The 19,549-nt window shown below is 49.9% G+C and overlaps 9 protein-coding genes across 9 annotated transcripts; 5 read left to right on the forward strand and 4 right to left on the reverse strand.

The window, feature by feature from the left end:
- Nucleotides 1-39: 39 nt before the first annotated feature.
- rpL3 (60S ribosomal protein uL3) lies at nt 40-1,569 on the forward strand (the record flags this gene model as incomplete). The annotated part of the gene is made up of 6 exons (XM_022542831.1): nt 40-47; nt 116-147; nt 250-307; nt 374-530; nt 587-1,260; nt 1,314-1,569. Coding segments are annotated over exons 1-6 (1,179 nt in total). The 5' UTR covers nt 40-45.
- A 195-nt stretch (nt 1,570-1,764) lies between these two features.
- Nucleotides 1,765-2,869, forward strand: ASPGLDRAFT_49098 (uncharacterized protein). Its single transcript, XM_022547029.1, has 2 exons — nt 1,765-2,282; nt 2,345-2,869. Exons 1-2 carry the CDS (start codon nt 2,045-2,047, stop codon nt 2,611-2,613), a joined length of 507 nt encoding a protein of 168 aa, XP_022399019.1. The 5' UTR covers nt 1,765-2,044; the 3' UTR covers nt 2,614-2,869.
- Nucleotides 2,870-3,641: 772 nt separating this feature from the next.
- Nucleotides 3,642-6,768, forward strand: ASPGLDRAFT_49099 (SKN1/KRE6 family beta-glucan synthesis-associated protein). Its single transcript, XM_022547030.1, has 7 exons — nt 3,642-4,032; nt 4,085-4,830; nt 4,882-5,056; nt 5,105-5,206; nt 5,257-5,776; nt 5,824-6,301; nt 6,354-6,768. The coding sequence occupies exons 2-7, from the start codon at nt 4,139-4,141 to the stop codon at nt 6,409-6,411; spliced, it is 2,025 nt and encodes a 674-aa protein (XP_022399020.1). The 5' UTR covers nt 3,642-4,032; nt 4,085-4,138; the 3' UTR covers nt 6,412-6,768.
- Nucleotides 6,769-6,936: 168 nt separating this feature from the next.
- On the forward strand, nt 6,937-8,180 carry ASPGLDRAFT_174754 (uncharacterized protein; the record flags this gene model as incomplete). Its single annotated transcript, XM_022542832.1, has 2 exons — nt 6,937-7,536; nt 7,702-8,180. The coding sequence occupies exons 1-2, from the start codon at nt 7,305-7,307 to the stop codon at nt 8,178-8,180; spliced, it is 711 nt and encodes a 236-aa protein (XP_022399021.1). The 5' UTR covers nt 6,937-7,304.
- A 612-nt stretch (nt 8,181-8,792) lies between these two features.
- On the reverse strand, nt 8,793-10,279 carry ASPGLDRAFT_130369 (PDK/BCKDK family protein kinase; the record flags this gene model as incomplete). The annotated part of the gene is made up of 4 exons (XM_022540966.1): nt 8,793-8,856; nt 8,906-9,900; nt 9,950-10,098; nt 10,168-10,279. 4 exons carry the CDS (start codon nt 10,277-10,279, stop codon nt 8,793-8,795), a joined length of 1,320 nt encoding a protein of 439 aa, XP_022399022.1.
- Nucleotides 10,280-11,621: 1,342 nt separating this feature from the next.
- ASPGLDRAFT_37073 (uncharacterized protein) lies at nt 11,622-13,112 on the forward strand (the record flags this gene model as incomplete). The annotated part of the gene is made up of 5 exons (XM_022544775.1): nt 11,622-11,935; nt 12,007-12,176; nt 12,226-12,531; nt 12,598-13,025; nt 13,086-13,112. The coding sequence occupies 5 exons, from the start codon at nt 11,622-11,624 to the stop codon at nt 13,110-13,112; spliced, it is 1,245 nt and encodes a 414-aa protein (XP_022399023.1).
- A 77-nt stretch (nt 13,113-13,189) lies between these two features.
- Nucleotides 13,190-13,840, reverse strand: ASPGLDRAFT_525801 (uncharacterized protein). The gene is made up of 2 exons (XM_022547792.1): nt 13,623-13,840; nt 13,190-13,565 (listed from the first exon to the last, which is right to left on the reverse strand). Exons 1-2 carry the CDS (start codon nt 13,721-13,723, stop codon nt 13,328-13,330), a joined length of 339 nt encoding a protein of 112 aa, XP_022399024.1. The 5' UTR covers nt 13,724-13,840; the 3' UTR covers nt 13,190-13,327.
- A 1,814-nt stretch (nt 13,841-15,654) lies between these two features.
- ASPGLDRAFT_526464 (uncharacterized protein) lies at nt 15,655-17,616 on the reverse strand. Its single transcript, XM_022547805.1, has one exon. It carries the CDS (start codon nt 17,131-17,133, stop codon nt 15,820-15,822), a length of 1,314 nt encoding a protein of 437 aa, XP_022399025.1. The 5' UTR covers nt 17,134-17,616; the 3' UTR covers nt 15,655-15,819.
- ASPGLDRAFT_67803 (uncharacterized protein) lies at nt 17,320-19,473 on the reverse strand (the record flags this gene model as incomplete). The annotated part of the gene is made up of 5 exons (XM_022549192.1): nt 17,320-17,615; nt 17,673-17,802; nt 17,852-18,112; nt 18,162-19,365; nt 19,412-19,473. 5 exons carry the CDS (start codon nt 19,471-19,473, stop codon nt 17,320-17,322), a joined length of 1,953 nt encoding a protein of 650 aa, XP_022399026.1.
- Between the last annotated feature and the right edge of the window lie 76 nt (nt 19,474-19,549).

A 19,549-nucleotide genomic window follows, 5' to 3' on the forward strand; every position in this document is an offset into this window, starting at 1 on the left:
CCAGACTCTCTCACCACTTCAACGACTAACGACAACAGGGTCACGATGTAAGTGCTGCCCGGAACGACTACAATTCGAATGCGAAGAAGCAGACATTGACGATTTTCTTTTACAGGAGTCACCGGAAGTACGAAGCGCCTCGGCACGGTTCGTGAAATCCTTTTCCTATACAACGCCCGTTTCGAATTTTTCATCACCTAGTCGGCCGGTTATGTGTGCGATGGTATACTGATACAATTGTGTTTATAGGTTCGCTTGCCTTCCTTCCCCGGAAGCGCGCGACCCGTCACCGTGGAAAGGTCAAGAGGTTAGTATTGGCGACATCAGGAAAATTTTTCGGATTGGGAACGGTATACTGAGACTTTTACGACAGCTTCCCCAAGGATGACTCCAAGAAGCCCGTCCACCTGACGGCCGCCATGGGCTACAAGGCCGGTATGACCACTATCGTCCGTGACCTTGACAGACCCGGTGCCAAGATGCACAAGAAGGAGGTTGTCGAGGCTGCTACCGTCATCGAGACTCCTCCGGTATGTTTTAGTTTTATCGAGGAGATGGGGAGAGATGGAGGCTTACGAGATTCTAGCTTGTCGCTGTCGGTGTTGTCGGATACATTGAGACTCCCCGTGGTCTCCGCTCGCTCACTACTGTCTGGGCCGAGCACCTGAGCGACGAGGTCAAGCGCCGCTTCTACAAGAACTGGTACAAGAGCAAGAAGAAGGCTTTCACCAAGTACGCCAAGAAGCACGCCGACAACAGCGGCGCTGCCATCACCCGTGAGCTCGAGCGCATCAAGAAGTACTGCACTGTCGTCCGTGTGCTCGCCCACACCCAGATCCGCAAGACCCCCGTCAAGCAAAAGAAGGCCCACCTCATGGAGGTCCAGGTCAACGGTGGCGCCATTGCCGACAAGGTTGACTTTGCCCGCAACCTGTTCGAGAAGCCCATTGAGATCGACAGCGTCTTCGAGAAGGACGAGATGATCGATGTCATTGCCGTCACCAAGGGTCACGGTTTCCAGGGTGTCACCAGCCGTTGGGGTACCACCAAGCTGCCCCGTAAGACTCACAAGGGTCTGCGTAAGGTCGCCTGTATTGGTGCCTGGCATCCTAACCACGTCCAGTGGACTGTTGCCCGTGCTGGTCAAATGGGTTACCACCACCGTACATCGTGCAACCACAAGGTTTTCCGTGTCGGAAAGGGTACCGACGAGGGTAACGCCTCGACTGAGTTCGACATCTCCAAGAAGCAGATCACTCCGTACGTTGCTCCCCCTTGACTTTCAATCCAGATGACGTGCTAATGATAAACAGTATGGGTGGTTTCGTCCGCTACGGTGAGGTCAAGAACGACTTCATCCTCCTCAAGGGTTCCGTTCCCGGTGTTAAGAAGCGTGTCATGACCCTGCGCAAGTCCCTCTACCCCCAGGTCAACCGGAGAGCCACCGAGAAGATCGAGCTCAAATGGATCGACACCTCGTCCAAGTTCGGTCACGGTGCTTTCCAGACCGCCGAGGAGAAGAAGGCCTTCCTGGGTACCCTCAAGAAGGATCTTGTTACTACTGTTTAAGGTGTTGGGATGGAGTGAGATGTATTTTCCGTTTATTTTCCTTTTCAATAAAAAGTGACAATACCTTCAAAATGTTCCAGTAAAGCGTATAATTTATTATTTTTCTAGGAGACTGGAGATTTTTTTGTAGATGGCGGTGTCGGGTCAGAAATTTTCGGTTTTGGTTCAAGATATATATCGAGCATGACAGAACATAACCTACTTTATCTCTCCAATTTTAGTACAACCTATCCATTGATTGATTTCCCGTGAATTATTAGATCAAATACTATTATTATCAAGAATAATCAAATCAATGCGGCCCTCTCGCGGAGTGTATTGCGTCATGGGCCCTGCCTTGCGCCCAACGTCTACCCTGCGATCCAGTCACAACTTCTTTCTCTCACATCGCAACTACTCTTTACTCCAGCGAAATACATTCACCAGAAACCACATCTACAGAACCAGTCTCTTCCAAATAAACACAACACGAACCATGTCCTCCGACGACGCCTACCTCTCCTTCCTCGAAAAAGCCAACACCGACCACTCCGCAGGCCAACAGTCCCAGGCACAGACACAAAGAACACAAACGCAGACCGTCCACGCTAACGCAGAAACCCCTGCGAGCTTGCAATCAATCGACACATTCTACATTTCCGAAACAGATGAGCCGTTTGAGCCTGTTGTGTTGGGATTTGAGGGGGCGGGGAGAGAGGAGTGGCCTGGGTCTTGTATGCCCCTCTTCCATGCTGCATACTCTATGTTTGATAAGAGGCTAATGGTATAATCGCAGCGCAATTATCGTCCCTAATCGCTCCCGATACTACCACCGACCTTTCGAATAACATCACAACGCTATCAGCCTCATCCTTCGATCCACGGAATCAATACCCCGGTGTGTTCAAGGCGGTTCGCGCGGCGGCTTCCGGGCAAGACGAAAATGTAGAAGTGAAGGTGTACCGGGTGGATGTTGGGTCGTCGCGAGTGGATTATTTTGTGTTGGGGTTGGATACTGAGAAGGGGAGGGTTGTTGGGTTTAGGGCGAGGGCTGTTGAGACTTAGCTTGATATATTACGGTTTATGATGGTTATGTGCATATGGTATCTTGCTTTTGGAGTTATGAGGGTATACATGCAATGGTATGACTTGCAGATCCAGGTGTAGTTTGAGACGGATATATATAGTACCAGGTTGGAGTGCTGTCTATGTGTTCGGATGATTTATGAGGACTCATGTCCAAGACTTATACTACACTAAATACGAAGTACAGAGCACCCAATGTACATCACAGTTCAAAAAGCAATCGCATGTATGGAATAGATAAATATACTCTTATACTCTGTAAACTGTACCGGCCTTCTTCTCAAGCGGACAGTAAACATCGCCAACGCAAGGGATGCCGGCGTAGGTGCGAGGAAAAAGACCGAGCGCCCGAAGAGCCTGGACTACGCAAGCACAGATACAGAGTACCGTTGATTAAAATAGAGGGGAGCAGGTAGAGTTATATTTCACTGCAGAAGTAGACTTTACTCGGGGATATACTCCGCATGTATACAGGACTATTGTCTGACAGCTAGACCAGGTGAAACGATATGTACATCCTTATCCTTGATCTTTTGCCCTCTGTTGACATAAATACGTAGATCAAGGAAATAGGTTCCTCTTTGAACAGGGTAGCTGTTGTTGTAGTGATGGTGGAATGTGGTGTGGAATGTGTAGTCGCGGTGAGCGTTTATCCCAGGGTTATTCTACTATGTAAACCCGTTGAAGGAGTAGATTCCTGACTTCCCTTGCCTAGCAACCGTTTGTCTGTTCGAGTGATGATGGTAGGATAGTGTTGGTGGTAGAGGTTACCGGTAGAGTATGATTGTATAGAGTGGAAGTAGATACAATAAGAAAAACATAGATTCTACACCCAAACAGGGCTCTTCCAGTGCAAATTGCATTGACAGTACAATCAGATAGTACTGATAATAATAAACCATGCAGGTCCCTGCAAGGCCCTGACAGACCCCTCCTCCCTTGCCCTCGTCTCTGCATTTCTTCCTCGATCATCATTCCAGTCACTGTTTTCCTTTTCCTTTGCGTATCGCTGTTTTTTCCTTTTCTTTTCTATTTTCTTCCATTATTTTGTAATGTGATTGTTCGTCTTTTCTTTTCTTTGTTCCTTTCTTTCATTTGCTTTTCGTTCGTTTGCTTCGTTGTGCTGTGGCAGCGTCTTCCATTCACGGCAGCTCTCTCTCTCTCGACCTGCCACTCTTTGTTTCAACCCTCTCCCCTCGAGTCGACATCTATCCTTTTCCTCGACTCGAACTCAAGGACAATATAGATTGTCTGTCCGTTCATTGACGGTCAACGCGTGACTTGACGTGTGCCTTGATCCCTCGCTTTCGACTCGCGTTGACATCAATAGCAATCCTAATACCAGGGAGCGTCTAATTAATACGTGACAGCTAACTGCAATAATCTTTAATACACCTCGTGAGTGCCATAGCAGACGCATGTTTCAAACAGTTCTAACTGAGGATATCAGAACAGCACGGTCGAATATCAAGTGTGCCCCAAAAACCAACAGCCAGATAACGAAATGGCCGACCTCCCACCAAATGACTCCGTCCAACACACGCCCGAAATGGGTACCGGGACCACTCCCCACATCGAAGTCAACTCAGGCGACGAATACCCCTTCAGAGACGCAGAGGAAGGCGACGCCAACGCATCATCCCAGAACCTAATCGGCCGCGCCCTAACCCCCGGACTCCAAATCCCACCCATCCCACCGTCTCCCTCTTCAGCAAATGGAACTTTTCACAGCAGTTTGGCTTCTCCCACCTATCCCCAAGAGTCCTCAGAGTTCCTGATTCCCCCGCGGCCCTCACATCGTCTCCGCGATGAGCTGGACCAGCCGACTCCAACTCGCTCGCCGGACTTGTCTATCATGCCGTCTCGACGGACGAGCTGGAGCTCCGCGGTGGGAAGCTATGATACCCGGACGTATGGGTTCAATCCTTTCGTGGACTCGAGGGCCCCGTCGAGGTCGGATAGCTATGACAGTGATGTGAATACGCAGACAGTCTCGGAGAAGTACAACATTATGCCGACGGAGGGGTTGTTGTTGTTTCCGGAGGATGTGGAGAAGGATGATTATTTGCATAACCCCGATGCTGGGGAGAGAGACCGTCGATGTGAATTGTTTAATCGACGGGGGATTATGAATATTGGGGGATTGACGTTGTTGACGTTGGGGTTTTTGACGTTGTTTATTGGGTATCCTGTTATGTATGTCTTTTCACTCACGGAGACCAAGTGAACGGTTACTGATTTTCGCAGAACTGCATTCAAACACAATGGAAAGCATGGCAACTGTGATCCTGGGGACACATTATGTCTGGACGTTGGCGAACGCCCGATACTTTCGAATCTTCGCACAGGTCTCGTTGATCCGGACACCCCGGAGTCAGTGATGACCAAGAAGGCGGCAGATGGCAAGGATTGGAAGTTGGTGGTAAGTTCGAGTCTGTATGAGGGTCTAGAGAAGGCACTGACAGGCTAGTTCTCGGACGAATTCAATACCGACGGGCGAACATTTTACGACGGAGACGACCCGTACTTCCAGGCGATGGACTTTTGGTATGGTGTGACGCAGGATCTGGAGGTTCGTTCCCAACTCCTTTGGGGAACAAGAATAGGGCTAATTCTGTGTAGTGGTACGATCCTGACGCGGTGACAACAAGAGACGGCGTCCTAGAAATCCGCTTCGACAAATTCCCCAACCACGAACTCAAATACCGCTCCGGCATGCTCCAATCCTGGAACAAATTGTGTTTCAAAGGCGGCCGCCTCGAAGCTAGTATCTCCCTTCCCGGTGACGGCAGCGTATCTGGTTTCTGGCCCGGTTTCTGGGCTATGGGTAACCTTGGTCGACCCGGCTATCGGGCTACCACGGACGGTATGTGGCCGTACAGTTACTACGACGAGTGCGACGTTGGTATCACGCCTAACCAGAGTTCGCCTGATGGTCTTAACTCCCTGCCTGGAATGCGCTTGCCTGCTTGCACATGTAAAGGTGGTGAGCATCCGAGCCCGGGGCATTCGCGCGGTGCGCCAGAAATCGATGTTATTGAAGCCAGCGTTGCGCCGTTGAACGGGGATGGAAAGGTTGTCGGAACGGTATCGCAGAGTTTGCAGATGGCTCCGTTTGATGTCTGGTATATGCCGGATTATGGTAAGCACGACTGTCACAAGCTTGTGACCTTAACTAATTGATGTTAGACTATGCTGCCGTCTACGATGAATCGATCACATACATCAACGACTACCGCGGTGGCCCTCTACAACAAGCCATGTCCGGAATGACCACATTAAACAACAAATGGTATAACGGAACCTCCTACCAAACATACGCCTTCGAATATTCCCCCGGCGAAGAGGGCGAGATCACCTGGTTTGTCGGCCAAGACAAGACTTGGACACTCGACGCTCGCGCTCTAGGCCCCAACGGTAACATCGGGCAGCGTGTGATCCCTAACGAGCCCATGTCGATTATTATGAACTTGGGTATGGCGTGGAGTTTCGCGCCGATTGATGAGATCATCTCCAAGTATTTCCCGGGGTACATGAGATTGGATTATGTGCGGATATATCAGGACCCGGATGAGGAGAGTGTTACTTGTGACCCGCCAGGCTTCGAGACGACGGAGTACATCGAGAAGCACCCGGTGGCGTATCAGAATATGAATGTGACGTCGTGGTATGTTTTCTTGCTCCCTCAAGTTGTCTTTGCTCATGCCAATCGAATTTAGGAATGATGCCGGGTACGAATGGCCCACGAACTCATTCATGCATGGATGTCCTGCTTGAGCTTTTCTTTCTCTTATTTCCTTTCTTTTCCCTTCTCTTCACTTTCTCATTTCGTTCCTTTAATCACTCCGGATCCTCCGATCCCCTGGAGGACCATTCAGCGGCATCATGGCGTCGGGCGTATATCGGATATGTTGGATGTTGGACTGCCTGTGTATATTATCTTTTCTTCACCTTTCTTTCCTTTTTCTCACTCGATCTCTCTTTTATCTCTTCACATGCCTGAAAATTTGCGCCATTTCGACCATTTGATGCATCCTGTCCCAGAATAACATCCTGCCCTCGAGCTCGAACATGATATTGACACTAAAGTACGAGCGAGGGCCAAGCTGCCACTATACATATACATATACAGAGCAGTACAATATTAATTGATGCATTTGCCAATTCTCTCTGGTCATAAGCAGCCGTACTTGAGTTGGATAAGAGTAGATTACTAATCGCATCAATCACCTGTGCAGCTTCACCTCACGTCACTCGTCTCCATCAAATAACTATACTGGATCCAATTCCAGCATCTTGACAGAGAGATACCTCTGATAAAGCGCTGCTTATCCGTTAACACATTTCACACACATCGGAATTGCCATACTGATTCACTTCCGGTTCTCTGGTATCTTCCCCGCGCCGGCACGTCACAGCTCAAGATACCCACCGAGCACTCGCACTCGAGTAGACGACTGATTTTCTTCTGGAAGACGTTCAGTTCCTCTAATTGACCTCCACTGGGCTCGCTATCCCGTCGAATCCTCCCTCAAACTTGGACTTTCATCAATTCCATCCGCACACCAAGCAAGAGCAAGCAAACAAGCCTAACAACAAATCCAGACACACCTCTCTCTCCATCCTCCCATCCTCTATACTACCAATCCAACCCCGTAAAAGAAACACACATGCACCCCACAAACCGCCGCGGCCCCGGCCAAAACCCGCGCCACGCCCACGGCCAACAAACCCAACCCATCCTAATCGACGACGACGACGAAACATACGACATCATCCGCCAACCACCCCGAAACCACCCTCCCCCGCGCCAGCAACCCATCACCAACTTTGGCTACTACGACGACGGCGACCAAGACATGGATGATGACGAGGACGAGGACGAGGACGAAGATGACGGGGGTATCGACTTCGATATAAACAATGACCCGGACGTCCTTCTCGATCCGGATAATAACGTACCGTACTCGCATCTTTCCGCGCACGAGCTTGTTAATTTTGCGCCGCATCACCATCCTCACCAGCGGGCGTATCCTCACGCACCGCAACGACCACGCCCCCAATCAGACTACACATATACCTACTACACCCACACCCAATCCCCATCAAACCAACACAACAACAAACTCCGCACGCGCGCCCGTGAAGACCGCCACGCAGCGCTCTGCATCCTCCTCGACCGCGAACTCCTCATGCTCCAAGCGCTCTCGCACAACGAGACCCTCCCGCAAGCACGACGACGATTCTTAAGTAAAATGATGGCGCCGCAGGATAACACGGATACGGGCGTGATCAGGGCGGAGAGGTATACGATTCATGTGCCGGGGAGTAACAGTGGGGGTGGGGCGGGGCAGTATGTTACTGTGCCGAGGGGCGTGGTGGATGTGTGTGAGACGGGGGATGAGGGGTGGGGGAGTAAGGAGGGGAGGAGTCAGCCTGCTTCGCCGGCGGCGTCGCCGTTTGGGAAGGGGAAGAGTCGGACGCCTACTCGTCCGAGGGCTTCGACGCCGGGGTCTGCGAACAGGCGGAGGAGTGGTGCGAGGTAAATCATTACAGGGTTGCGCCTACGAGGAACTCTTACGGAGGTATCGAATAACGAAAAGATACGTGTACACGTGAAACCGAACATGACAATTAACATACTATACATACACGCGTCAAACATAAACAAAAGACAACCAATATAACAGATAACCGATAGACCCGATGCTGTAGACACTATTGCGCCCGCCCGTGGATTCGCTATTTACAATGTTAGGTGGGTATCAATGTGTAGATCAGGCCTGCAACCTTGTCAGGTTGGTCCCGGCATGCTGATCTGATTCGAGTCTGCTGGATGTCAACGTGGACATCACCGCAGTGACTGTAGAAGAGTGTTTCTTCTGTACTTTGTACTCTGAGCAAGCAGGAGAATGTGGAAGCTATTCGCACGACTACTCCTCCCAAATTCCAACTATCTTCTCAGCATTGATCAAGCTCTCGACATCCCCAACTTGCTTGCGCTCAGGTACTTCCCGATTGCGCATCCGTGCCCGGACGGCTTGAATATTCATCGGCGTCAATCCTTGAGATGGTAGTGGATCCGGTTCCGTGTAGAAGGGGTGAAGACGGTGGGAAGTGGTGAACCGGACTCGGCCATCCCTCATGACTGGTAATTGTCATTGCAGGGGTTCCGAACTCGAGGATAGTCGGTTGAGATGAAGGTAGACATCAGTTCCGTATCTATTACAATCAGTAGGATATCAAAAAATGGAAGGGAAAAGAAACGTACCCCTCCATGCTGATCAACTTGAGATCACCACCAAAGTACCGAGCATAGAGTCGACTGATAGGCAATCCATAACCAAAACCAGCCATTGGTGCCTTGAAGTCACTCTTGTCGAAGTCCGGGTCCAAACTGGGAGTTTCCTCCACAGTGGTGTACATGTACGTCCAAACCAACGGAATGGCTGATCGCGCAATGCCGCCACCCTCGTCAGAGACCTTGATCGTGATGTCTTCCTTGCCTTCGGCGATAATGACCTTGGTAATGGGGAATTTCTCGGTTTCGGCTCCATGTTGTTCAACCACCGCACGCAGAGAGTTCTTCAGGGTCTCGAAGAGCATGTGCGACAAATGGCCCGGGACGTACATGAAGTTCAGGTCCTCTTTGCAGACGAGTTGCACCTTGGGAGCTTCAAACAGGCCGTAGTAGTCCTCACATACGAAGCGCGCATTCTCGATGGCCTCGAGAGCGACTTCGCGCACGTTGGTCTTGGTACAGATGATGCCGACATAGTGTGGATGGCGAACATGCGTTTGCTCCGTTAAGGCGATGTGTTGACCAATTAACATCCGTATACCAATTCGCGACATGTAGAACCGATCGAGGAAAGACTGGACGGTTGAATCAATCTGCAAGCGTTGTCGTTTCCGTTTCCATTCGAGAATACCCTGGGCGACGGTGGTGACAACGCTATCGTGACGACGTTTGATCTGCTGGAGGGTCTTTGCAAAGCGGTCATTGTAATCTTTCAACTCGGGTGGCCAGTCGCCTTGATCATCAGACGGAATGAAATATCTGCGGGCAGCGGCAGCGGCCTTGCTATGACCATTGCCATTCTTGCCATTCGACGTAGGAGAGGACCGGTACTGTCCTTCACGGACACTGGGATTCTGGGTGGTTTCGGAGAGGATCTTGGAAGCACCGCCATTCATTCGACCAGGTCGGAGCAGACGGGCTTTAACTTCTTGCGTCAAGGTGGGGCGGGGGAGGGTGATGATTTCCTGCGCCATGAGTCTTTTGCCTTGTATGGGTGGTATGAGGGGTTCATACCTCGAAAGATTGAGCATACCAATCCTGGACCTTTTTGATCGAGGGCATTTCACTGAGACCATCGGGAAGTTGACCAAGGTCCTGGACACGGTGGGCAAGGCGAATGGGGAGTTCTTCGGACATGAATTGCGAGGCGCGAAAGAGGGTGCCTGTAACCACATGCGACACAACGGTCAGCTTGACAGCTGTCTGTGAGATGGGGGCTAGGTCACACATACCGGTTGAAGGTCTGTCACCAAATTGGACCATTTGGCGCAGAGAGACACCCGTGGCGGGGAAGCTGGCATAATGTCTGATGGTGTCCATCAGGCGCTCCGACGGCTTCCACATGGTGTCACAAGATCAGGCCAAAGGCCTGGAGAAGTTCAGAGCAATGCAGTAGTGTGTAGGTGGTTTTGAATTGAGAACGAAGAAGGATAGATAGTTCAAGAATAGGGAGGAATGGCAGGAAGATGGCAGGAGAATCACGGAGCTCTCTTTCTACCGAGGTTGAGAGTCGGGACGGCGGGAGAGCAATACCCCGGAGAGGCAATCAGCTGATAGAGGCGTCAATGGGGAGTCAGGAGGAATTATAGAGCATATGGAGCAAGCTGTAATCGAGAGGAAGCTCGTCTCTGAATTTGAAGAGAAGAAAAAGTTGAGAAAGAGAAGAAGAAGCCGAGGGAAGTGGGAGGTGGGAATGACTCTACTTTGCGGAGGACCGGGGAAGTCACGTGTGGGGGGTTATGTCAGGTGATGCCTCAGCGCAGATTAGGATTCTTGGTATTGTGAGATATGCATAATAGATTAGAATAAGAGAAAATAAGGAGAAGAAGCAAAGAAATCTGGAGGACGGAGTAGCGATGGTCCAATTATATATGTACAGAGTAAAGGACGCCGGCGTTGAGTCACCACTTGGCTCCCCTTTCGCCCGATTGACCGGGGAATATCAAAGAAATAACATATGATAGACTAGATCATTATATTGATACTGGCACAGAGTATTATGGGAATTGAAAGCAAATTAATTGCATATGAAAATGAAGCTTTGCGAAGGATCAATGGCGAGCCTGGATAACACGTGATTGTCGAGTCTTCTCAAGTATTAACAAGACTTAACAAGTATACAAACCAGACCCCGGAATAACTGTGATAGACTCTGATATACATTGAGAATCTTCTCTGCGACATCTCCAGGGATAAAATCATTAACACGACCACTGCTTATGCTAAAGCAAGTCATCTCGGTTGTTGCGCGTAAATTTCTGCCACTTCCCAACCACCACAACCCACCACCACATCTTTTTTCAGCATCCAGAATTCCTTTGGATTTCCCTTCTGGTCCACACACAGAGACAATAATCTAAAAACTGGGGCTCGCTGATACCCGCCGTTGACGTCCGTTTTCCAGTTCGGTTTGTGCGGCTGTCACCACGGAGTCAAAAATACCCAAAAGGGGAAAAGCACACGCACACATCTTTTTTTCTCTCTTTCTCGCTTTGTCTAACCCTCTCTCTCTTCTCTTTCCTTGTCTCTTCTTCTCTCAATTCTGACATTAACTCAAGGTCTTCGGATGCACGGTAATTCTGCTGCATCCCCGTTCTAGCTGCATCCGGGAATTTGACTTTAGTCTTCCGGCCAAATCAAACTGACACAAATCAGCCCACTTACACACTTTAAAACTATACACACAATGTCTCGTCGAAGGGCTTCTCATAGTGAGCAACTGTCTTCATTGTCGACTCTCAACGGGTCTCCGGCATATCCCTTTTCCAGCACTCAACAACAACAACAGCAACAACAATACCATCAACCGCCCCGCCGGGGGCCCATTGAGGGCCCCGATGGCCGCCGGTTGATCCGGAGAGTCACCTGGCGGTCGTCGACCTACAAACTTATGGCTTCGCTATGGGTTCTGGGCGTCTTCTATATCGTCTGGTTGATTCGTGACCTTTTCTATCTTCCATTCACCCCGTCCGACGGGGTACCAAGCCCGAAAGCAGACGAGTGAGTTTTCATCTTTTTCCGCATCTCCGGGTGTCTTCAGCCCCGCGATGGATAGCAACTCACAAGGCCAGTTTTCTGGCTCACTTCATGGGCCACCAGGAGTGTGGGATCTCATCTCTATCCCTTTACAACCATCCAGAGGTGGGCGATGAACATGACTTCTGCCGCACCCGAGCCTCGTTGCTCAGTGCTATGAGCAATGGTGGCCGTCATGGTTTTGATGCTGCGTATACCTCACAGGGTAAGATATCGAATGTCATACTGTTATGGCCTCTCACTGACAGTAACAGGCTGTTCCTACAGATGGTACACCACGGCGCAGATCTGTGAGGTGTTGCAAAAGTTCGATGGTATTGCCTTTGTCGGCGATGACACCATGGCCAATGTGTATGCCGGATTCAATCTTCTCCTGCGAGAGAACTTGGCATCTGGTGCTCTGAAGGAATGGGACATGAGCCCTGAACAGCGCGAGACTTGTCGTTGTGACTCGCAGCTCACCAGCAAGTCCTGCTGGCCCCAACGGATCACTTCTAGTGGCCAAGTGCCTGCCCAGGATGACGCAGCCCTGACCCGCAGTCCCTATGTCTGCTCGACCTGTAAGCATACCACCCCATATTGTCATAAACCCTCATACACAGACGCTAATAACCACGCTTATTTAGCTACCCCGCATGCATACCTCTCGATCAGCGGCACTCCAACCTCAAAAAGCGCACACGAAAAGTTCCACCGGTTAATAACCCAGGGAGCGGGTCATAAGAAGGCCCTTCCCATTATCCACAGCCTTTCCCTCGCAAATTCGTATTCCCTATCCACTGCCCAAACCAGCATGGACGAATGGCAAGCTGTGGCCAAAAGCACTGCCAACAACGCCCCATTCCTCTGGATTGGCCCCACAGCACCCGGCCATCAGAAGAAGCCCGCGGGTAACGATGATCTTCCTGCTGTGTGGCAGTATGCCATCGACACGGCTGAAGCTGCGCACGACAGGGGAATGGATGTTCTTGGCATGTATAATGCTACTTTGCAGGCGGATAGCTTCGATGGGACGCACTATGGGGAGAAGGTGGCTTTGATGCAGGCAATGATGGTAAGTGCCCCACTGGCCCGACTGCATAGAAGGGCTGTTTAACTGACCTTCGCATTTTAGGTGATCAACTGGTTAGATACTCTTTAGTTTAGAGTGCACTTTTCTATTATGGGTTTTCTTGCATGGCGTGATGATGATGGTTAGCATTTAGACCAGCGTAGGCGCGGATCCGGTTCTTTAAAAAACATATACATTGATTTGATTTGCAGGCCAGCGTGTTCGTTGCTATTGGCGATCGATTGGGTTTATCTAGGGAAAATAAAAGTTGAACGAAACATTTTTTTTGATATGCGACTGCAATGTTAGCTCGGAGGAGACCACTCATGTAGCCACCATTGCTTCAAGATGTGCGGACCCCATTCTGACAAAGAGGCAATGGGTCTGCTCCAGAATTTGAAATCGACGATACAATTGCATTGGTTAGCACAGACAGCCACATACCGAAGATCTCTGAGGACCAACCATTTCTTATTCTCAGCATCCCAGAAAAGATTATCCAACCCACGAGCTACATTAAGCACCTCGCACCGTAGACACCCCCTAATCCACCAGCCATTAGCCATAATCCAGCATGTTAGCAGAGAGAAAGAAACATACTCATACGTCCTTTTAAACGCCTCTTGAATCCCCACCCTCTCCTCAACCCCCAACCCCCGAAACTTATCACCACCAACCGGTCTCCCCGGACAATAACTCATAGCAATAATAAGATATACCCACCCGGAACACACATCTCATCCGACTGCTGTGTTTGATAATAATCCACCAAGTTTGGGATTAATTGGCATTGTCGTTGTGTGAGCTCTGTGAGTCCCCGGTGCTCGTTTTTGGCGCTGTTGGGAAGGAACGAGATTTTTTGGTTTCTTCTCAACTCCGACTCGTCGGATTCAGTTTCTTTCCAGGGAACCCTTCTGTCATCAGCATTCATTACTATAGTTGGAATGGTGTAGCACGCACTACATATAAACCTTCATAGCATATCTCGAATCAGGTACTTCTTTCTTTTCGCAGAGAAAAACCGCCCAGGCGCTACTTGGGGCTGCGCCGGGTTTCGCTGCTGTCTCTTGGGGCTTCTGGGCGGATGTCTCGGAGAGTTTTTGCTTTAGGATCCATGTTGTTGGTTGGCGCTGTTCTTGGACTGGGAAGGTGTGTTCGCTGCCTTCCCAGTGGTTTCCGAACCATTTCATTTTGGTGTTGGGGTTGGTGTAGAAATTTTAGAAGTTGTTGGTATTGACGGGGTTAGGTGAATAAGAGATGACTTCATTATTGTAGCACGATTTAGGTTTTTTTAGGCTATGATAACCCTAACTTGAACACTACCGGTTATTGTCATTATGCAAGAACCAGTATCTTGGCGATTTTGAAATGGTAGCTATGTAGATTCACACAAACCCTCATGACCAGAGGAATTCTAGGGAATACAAGCTTGTAACAGCACTTATAACCAACCCAATCAACCTGATAATTGCTCGAGTACATGGATTCGTTGTCTATTGGGGGTGGGTAGCTAGCAGCTACTGCAATTGAACCGATGACCGTAAGTGAACCTGGTTGCCGCCTCCTCGCCTTGTCTTTAACTTTTTCTCCATCTTCGTCACGGTTGTCATCTTAATGCCGTTCGTCCCATCTTTTGATGATCTCAATTGCAGCTTCACGTAGGTCAGACGCCAGTGTGCTGTAGTGGGGAGAGACTCCGGGTCTTGTTCGTGGCTTTTGAAGATTTGACCGGACGAGATCACCTCAAAAGATTTTACAATTGAAGAGACGCATCCCCGGACTGGACTTCAACTGGTCAATACCTTTTCAATGCTCTGGGGTGCGGAAGAAGATCATCTAGGGTGGCGAGGCGTACACTTTAGTTGTGCTGAAATGGCCATAGTGTATTTGATATAAACATATGTACTGGGATATTTGCCCTATGCAGAGACCAGGGTTGTTTCAGTATTTATCACAAAGGATTTGGTATGAGAAGATTTTCTTACCATGTCATTTTCGTCTGTGATCATGGCTGTTCATGATTGCATCTTTTTGTGTGGGTAGATAAGAGAGCCCTGGAAGTTGCCTACGTTGTACGTGCGACTTTTTTTTTTTTTTTTGCGCTAATTTTTCAGGACTCCCTTCAAAACGCCATTTACAAATTCCAGAAAAGTGCCTGTATGCCCGTCGCAATGGCTATTGTGCCCTGATCCGGTGATTTGACGGCCGTGAAGGATTCCCGCGCACAAAAAACACCCACGGATGATGCCTGGAAATACTTCGGTAGAATTCTCTTGCATGCTTTCGTGTCTCTGAAAAGATACATAATTTCCTCAGACCGATATGTGTCCACTCTGTACTTTTGTCATAACTGAAACATTTATTGTGCTTGGATAAAAGGGATAATTTGCTCATGGAGTGTATCTTGTGGCTCCTCGGGACATCGCTTCTGGGAGACCAGACTTGAATATAGTTCGTAATTCACGTGTTGGCTTTCCTTGTGGTTAGGGATGCTGGATATCTTTCCTTGCCAAACACACAGTAACATAATGAGAAGAGGATAGGACATATAGTTGTGATAGTAACCACATGGCATAAAGTAATATGAAGGAAGTATGGCAAGGAGGAAAGAAGAGAAAAAGCAGAAAGTATTCTTCTGTTGGAGATTAAACACAAGCATTCACTGTCATATGAGTTTCTTTGTTGAATTCTGACCATATTAGGGCTGATCTGACCAAGCATCAAAGTAGGCCTTTATTTACTGTCTGATGAATAAACCTGGTTCTCTTGGGCCCATATCCCACTCCGCCAAAGAGTCCTACTCCTCCGACACCCACTGAAAAAGCTTATCCCCCTTTAACTGCTTCATCGCTGCCCTCTCCAACACAAACCTCAGCTCAAAAGCCTGCTTCGCTGTCCTCTTAATATCCCCCAAATCCTTCGCCGGCAAAACCCAACAAACCCCCTTCACCTTGGTCTCAGGGATATCATACTCTTGTACCCTCCCCAACGCCCCAAAGTCAAGATAGAAGTCCATCCACCGCAGACTGGACACAATAATGCTGCGGCCGTAGGCGGGGAAGAAAGTGGTCATGTCGCGGGTGTCTGCGATGGTGCGCAGGATACCGCTGATGTAGGCCTCTGTTAAGGCGGTGATTTCTTTGCGGAGGTTGCAAGCTATATTTGCCAGACGAGTGAAGTCGGCTGAGTCTAAGCTCGCGGAGAGTCCGTCAGAGAGAGTAGTGCCTTCTGGAAAAATGGATGCGTCATAGGAAGCTTCAACCGCGGAAAGGGCATTTCCGGAATATGTCGCAGAGAGGAGGGATTGTTTGCGGACATTGGCAGCGATAATGACCTTAGGAGATGGTGGGATATAGTCGGGTACGGTGCTCAATCGGGCTCTGTTCCCGCAGAGTCCTATAAGGGCCGTGATAATGTCGTTCGATGTAAGCGGGGGTAGATCAACTTCCGAGCTGCTAAGGGATGCGTTGCAGGCGTTTTTGAGAAAGGAGATCTTCTCAGCGCTCAGTTTGAAATGCTGACTGACAGGAATCTTGCCCGGATCCTCTGGCGGCGGATCAAATGTGGGCGGTGTCAGTGTCCAATTGAAGGGCACAGGAGATTGCGCTGCAAAGTCTAGCAAATGCTGTCGAGACGACTCTTCAGCCGATACACTTGTTGGCAGCAATTCGGGAGACGTATTGGGATCTTTGCAGAGTTCTGCAAGTGCCCTGACCGCAACAGAGACGGCAGTACTATCCAGCGCTTTATGGAAATAGGCCACAGAGAGGATAACCTTGGTGTTTGTCACATTGGCCTTGAAGCGGATCAAAGGCTGCGGCTCCGCAGGGGACATAAAAAACGGCAGCGGAAGATATTTCTGGTCGATGAAGTCGTCCGGTGCGGTGTAGTCCAGTTCAGGATGGGATTCCACTTGAAGCATCGGGTAGGTCTGCAAAAAGGAGGCGCTTGCTGGTTGTACTTCGCATACGTTCTCTTTGCCACCCGACTGGCTGGATGGAACGACCACGCCGGTTAGGAAGGGGAGATGCGCGTTTAGATGTGAGACGCCTCTCTTCAAGGCTTCAATACCCTCTTCAGTGTATTTGTCGAACGTAAGGAACATGAACATGTGGCACGGTGGAAGAATATGGTCGAGAGGCGTCAAATTGTAGGACTTGAAAGGATGCGGCGGCTTCTGGGTGTCGGGACCGGTTTCCTTTGCCTCTGCTTGGCTTTCGACTTCATTGATAATATCCTCTACGACACCCGGACGAATAAGCTGTCTCTGTCAGTATGGTTTTATGTTGACATTACTCTACAGCGGCAGACTCACAGTAGATGTATCCCCAAAGTCCCGCCTCTCGCCCTCCAAGACCTTTCTTAATATCCGTCTCATGATCTTCCCAGATCGAGTCTTTGGAAGATCACTCATGATGAAGACACGCTTTGGAACTGCGAATCGTCCGATCGTATTTCCAATTTGTTGCTTGGAAGACGCTTTCAGTTGCTCCTTGTCATCTCGGACGCCGTCCTTGAGACAAGCAAACACGTTCAGAGCCTGTCCTGTCATGTCGTCGGGAATCCCAACAACTGCAACCTCAGAAAACGAGCCTGGGACATGATACTCATTAGTACTAGATCTGTCAAAGGTAAGCAGCAGGAACGTACCATGACCTAACAAAGCAGACTCAATCTCAGCAGTCGACAGTCTATGGCCAGACACATTGACCACATCATCTACTCGTCCCAGAACCTGGTAGTAGCCATCTTGGTCTCGATAGGCGGCATCACCGGTAGTCTGCTTCTAGTCAGCACCATAATCCCTCACCGGAATGAGGAGCTCTTACATAGTATCCGCGGTAAACCTCGAAATAAGTCTTTAAATACCGACTGTGATCACCCCAGACAGTACGCGCCATGCTTGGCCAAGGCCGTTTGAACGCCAGGACGCCCTTTGAGTCGTTGTCTCCAATCTCCTCCCCAGTAATGGGATCAATCAGAGCTGGATTGATGCCAAAGAAAGGCAAAGCCACTGTGCCGGGTTTGATGGGTGAGACTCCGGCGAGAGGTGAAAAGGCATGACATCCTGTTTCTGTCTGGAAGTACGTCTATAGAGCAGTTAGTATGTTTTGAGATTGTTTCGGTCAATGAACTTACATCCAGGACATGCACCTGCTTTCTACCGACCACTTCATAGCACCACTCCCATACATTCGGGGCCAATGGTTCCCCAATACAAGCAATAACTCTCAAATTATCCATGCTCTTGCTGACACCATTTGGACGTGCCTTCTTCATCATTCGTAGAGCGGTAGGCGCCGTATAGAAGTGAGTTGCCCTGTTTCGATCTAGAATATCCCAGTAGCGATCATAGTCAGGGAATGAGGGCGTTCCCTCGAATATCACCGTCGTCACACCGCAGACCAACGGAGCATAAACAAGATAACTGTTCCCGGTGATCCAACCCACATCTCCCGCACAGAACATGGTGTCTGACGGATGCAAGTCTAGCACGTATTTCCCGGTAACCGCACAGCCGAGCAGGTATCCAGCCGTCGAATGCAGGAGGCCTTTCGGCTTCCCCGTCGAGCCAGAGGTGTACAGCAGATACAACGGATCCTCAGAATCCATCGGCTCTGGCGCAATGTAAGTAGGCCATTGGGCGCTTTCTCCATGCCACCAGCGATCACCGCCTCCCGGGGACCAAGGGATAGGGCTACCAGTCTTCCTGAGCACAAAACACTGCACCAGATGGCCCTTGTCGTACGTAGACAGTGCCTCATCAACGATGCGCTTCATGGGAATGACCTTTCCCCCTCTCACGCTCTCGTCGACCGTCAAGACGACCTTGGAGCGAGCATCCTCAATCCGCCCACGCAACGCTGGCGCAGAGAATCCCGCGAACACGGCCGAGTGAATCGCTCCGATCCGAGCACAGGCTAGCATTGCGACTATCGCCTCGGGGATATTGGGCATGTACACAGTGACTATATCGCCCTTTTGCACGCCCATGTCTTTCAGCACCCAGGCTAACTGGCAGATATCTCGTAGGAGCTCCCCGTAGGTAACATGTCGGGGGTACTCGTCGGGTGTATCGCGTTCGTAGATGATAGCTACCTTGCCTGGGTCTGTCAATGCGTGACGGTCGACGCAGTTGTAGCATGCGTTTAGCTTGCCGCCTAGGAACCAGGCGTGGTCGCCTTTTTCGAGGGCTCCGTGTTGGACATGGTAGAAGGGGGTCTCCCAATGCAGAAGCGAAGTGGCCATGTCTGACCAGAAGGTGTCCGGAGAGGCGATGGACTTCTGGTAGAGTTGGTGGTATTCATCGAGGCTTTGGAGATGGGGGGTTGACGGGTGTTTCCTGGCAAGGTCAGTCCAGTCCAGGAAGTGTATCGGAGTTATTTTACAGCTGATAAGCTGAGGGCACCTCGGCGAATCCAGAGTTATTCTGTTGATTTCCTTCAGTCATGGTTGTGATTGTTCTTCGAAGTGGGATGCGTAAGGATTGCCAGAAGCAGATGAATACTTTGCTATTTGTATATGTC

The sequence above is a fragment of the Aspergillus glaucus genome, assembly GCF_001890805.1.
Source record: "Aspergillus glaucus CBS 516.65 unplaced genomic scaffold ASPGLscaffold_15, whole genome shotgun sequence".
Classification (NCBI taxonomy): domain Eukaryota; kingdom Fungi; phylum Ascomycota; class Eurotiomycetes; order Eurotiales; family Aspergillaceae; genus Aspergillus; species Aspergillus glaucus.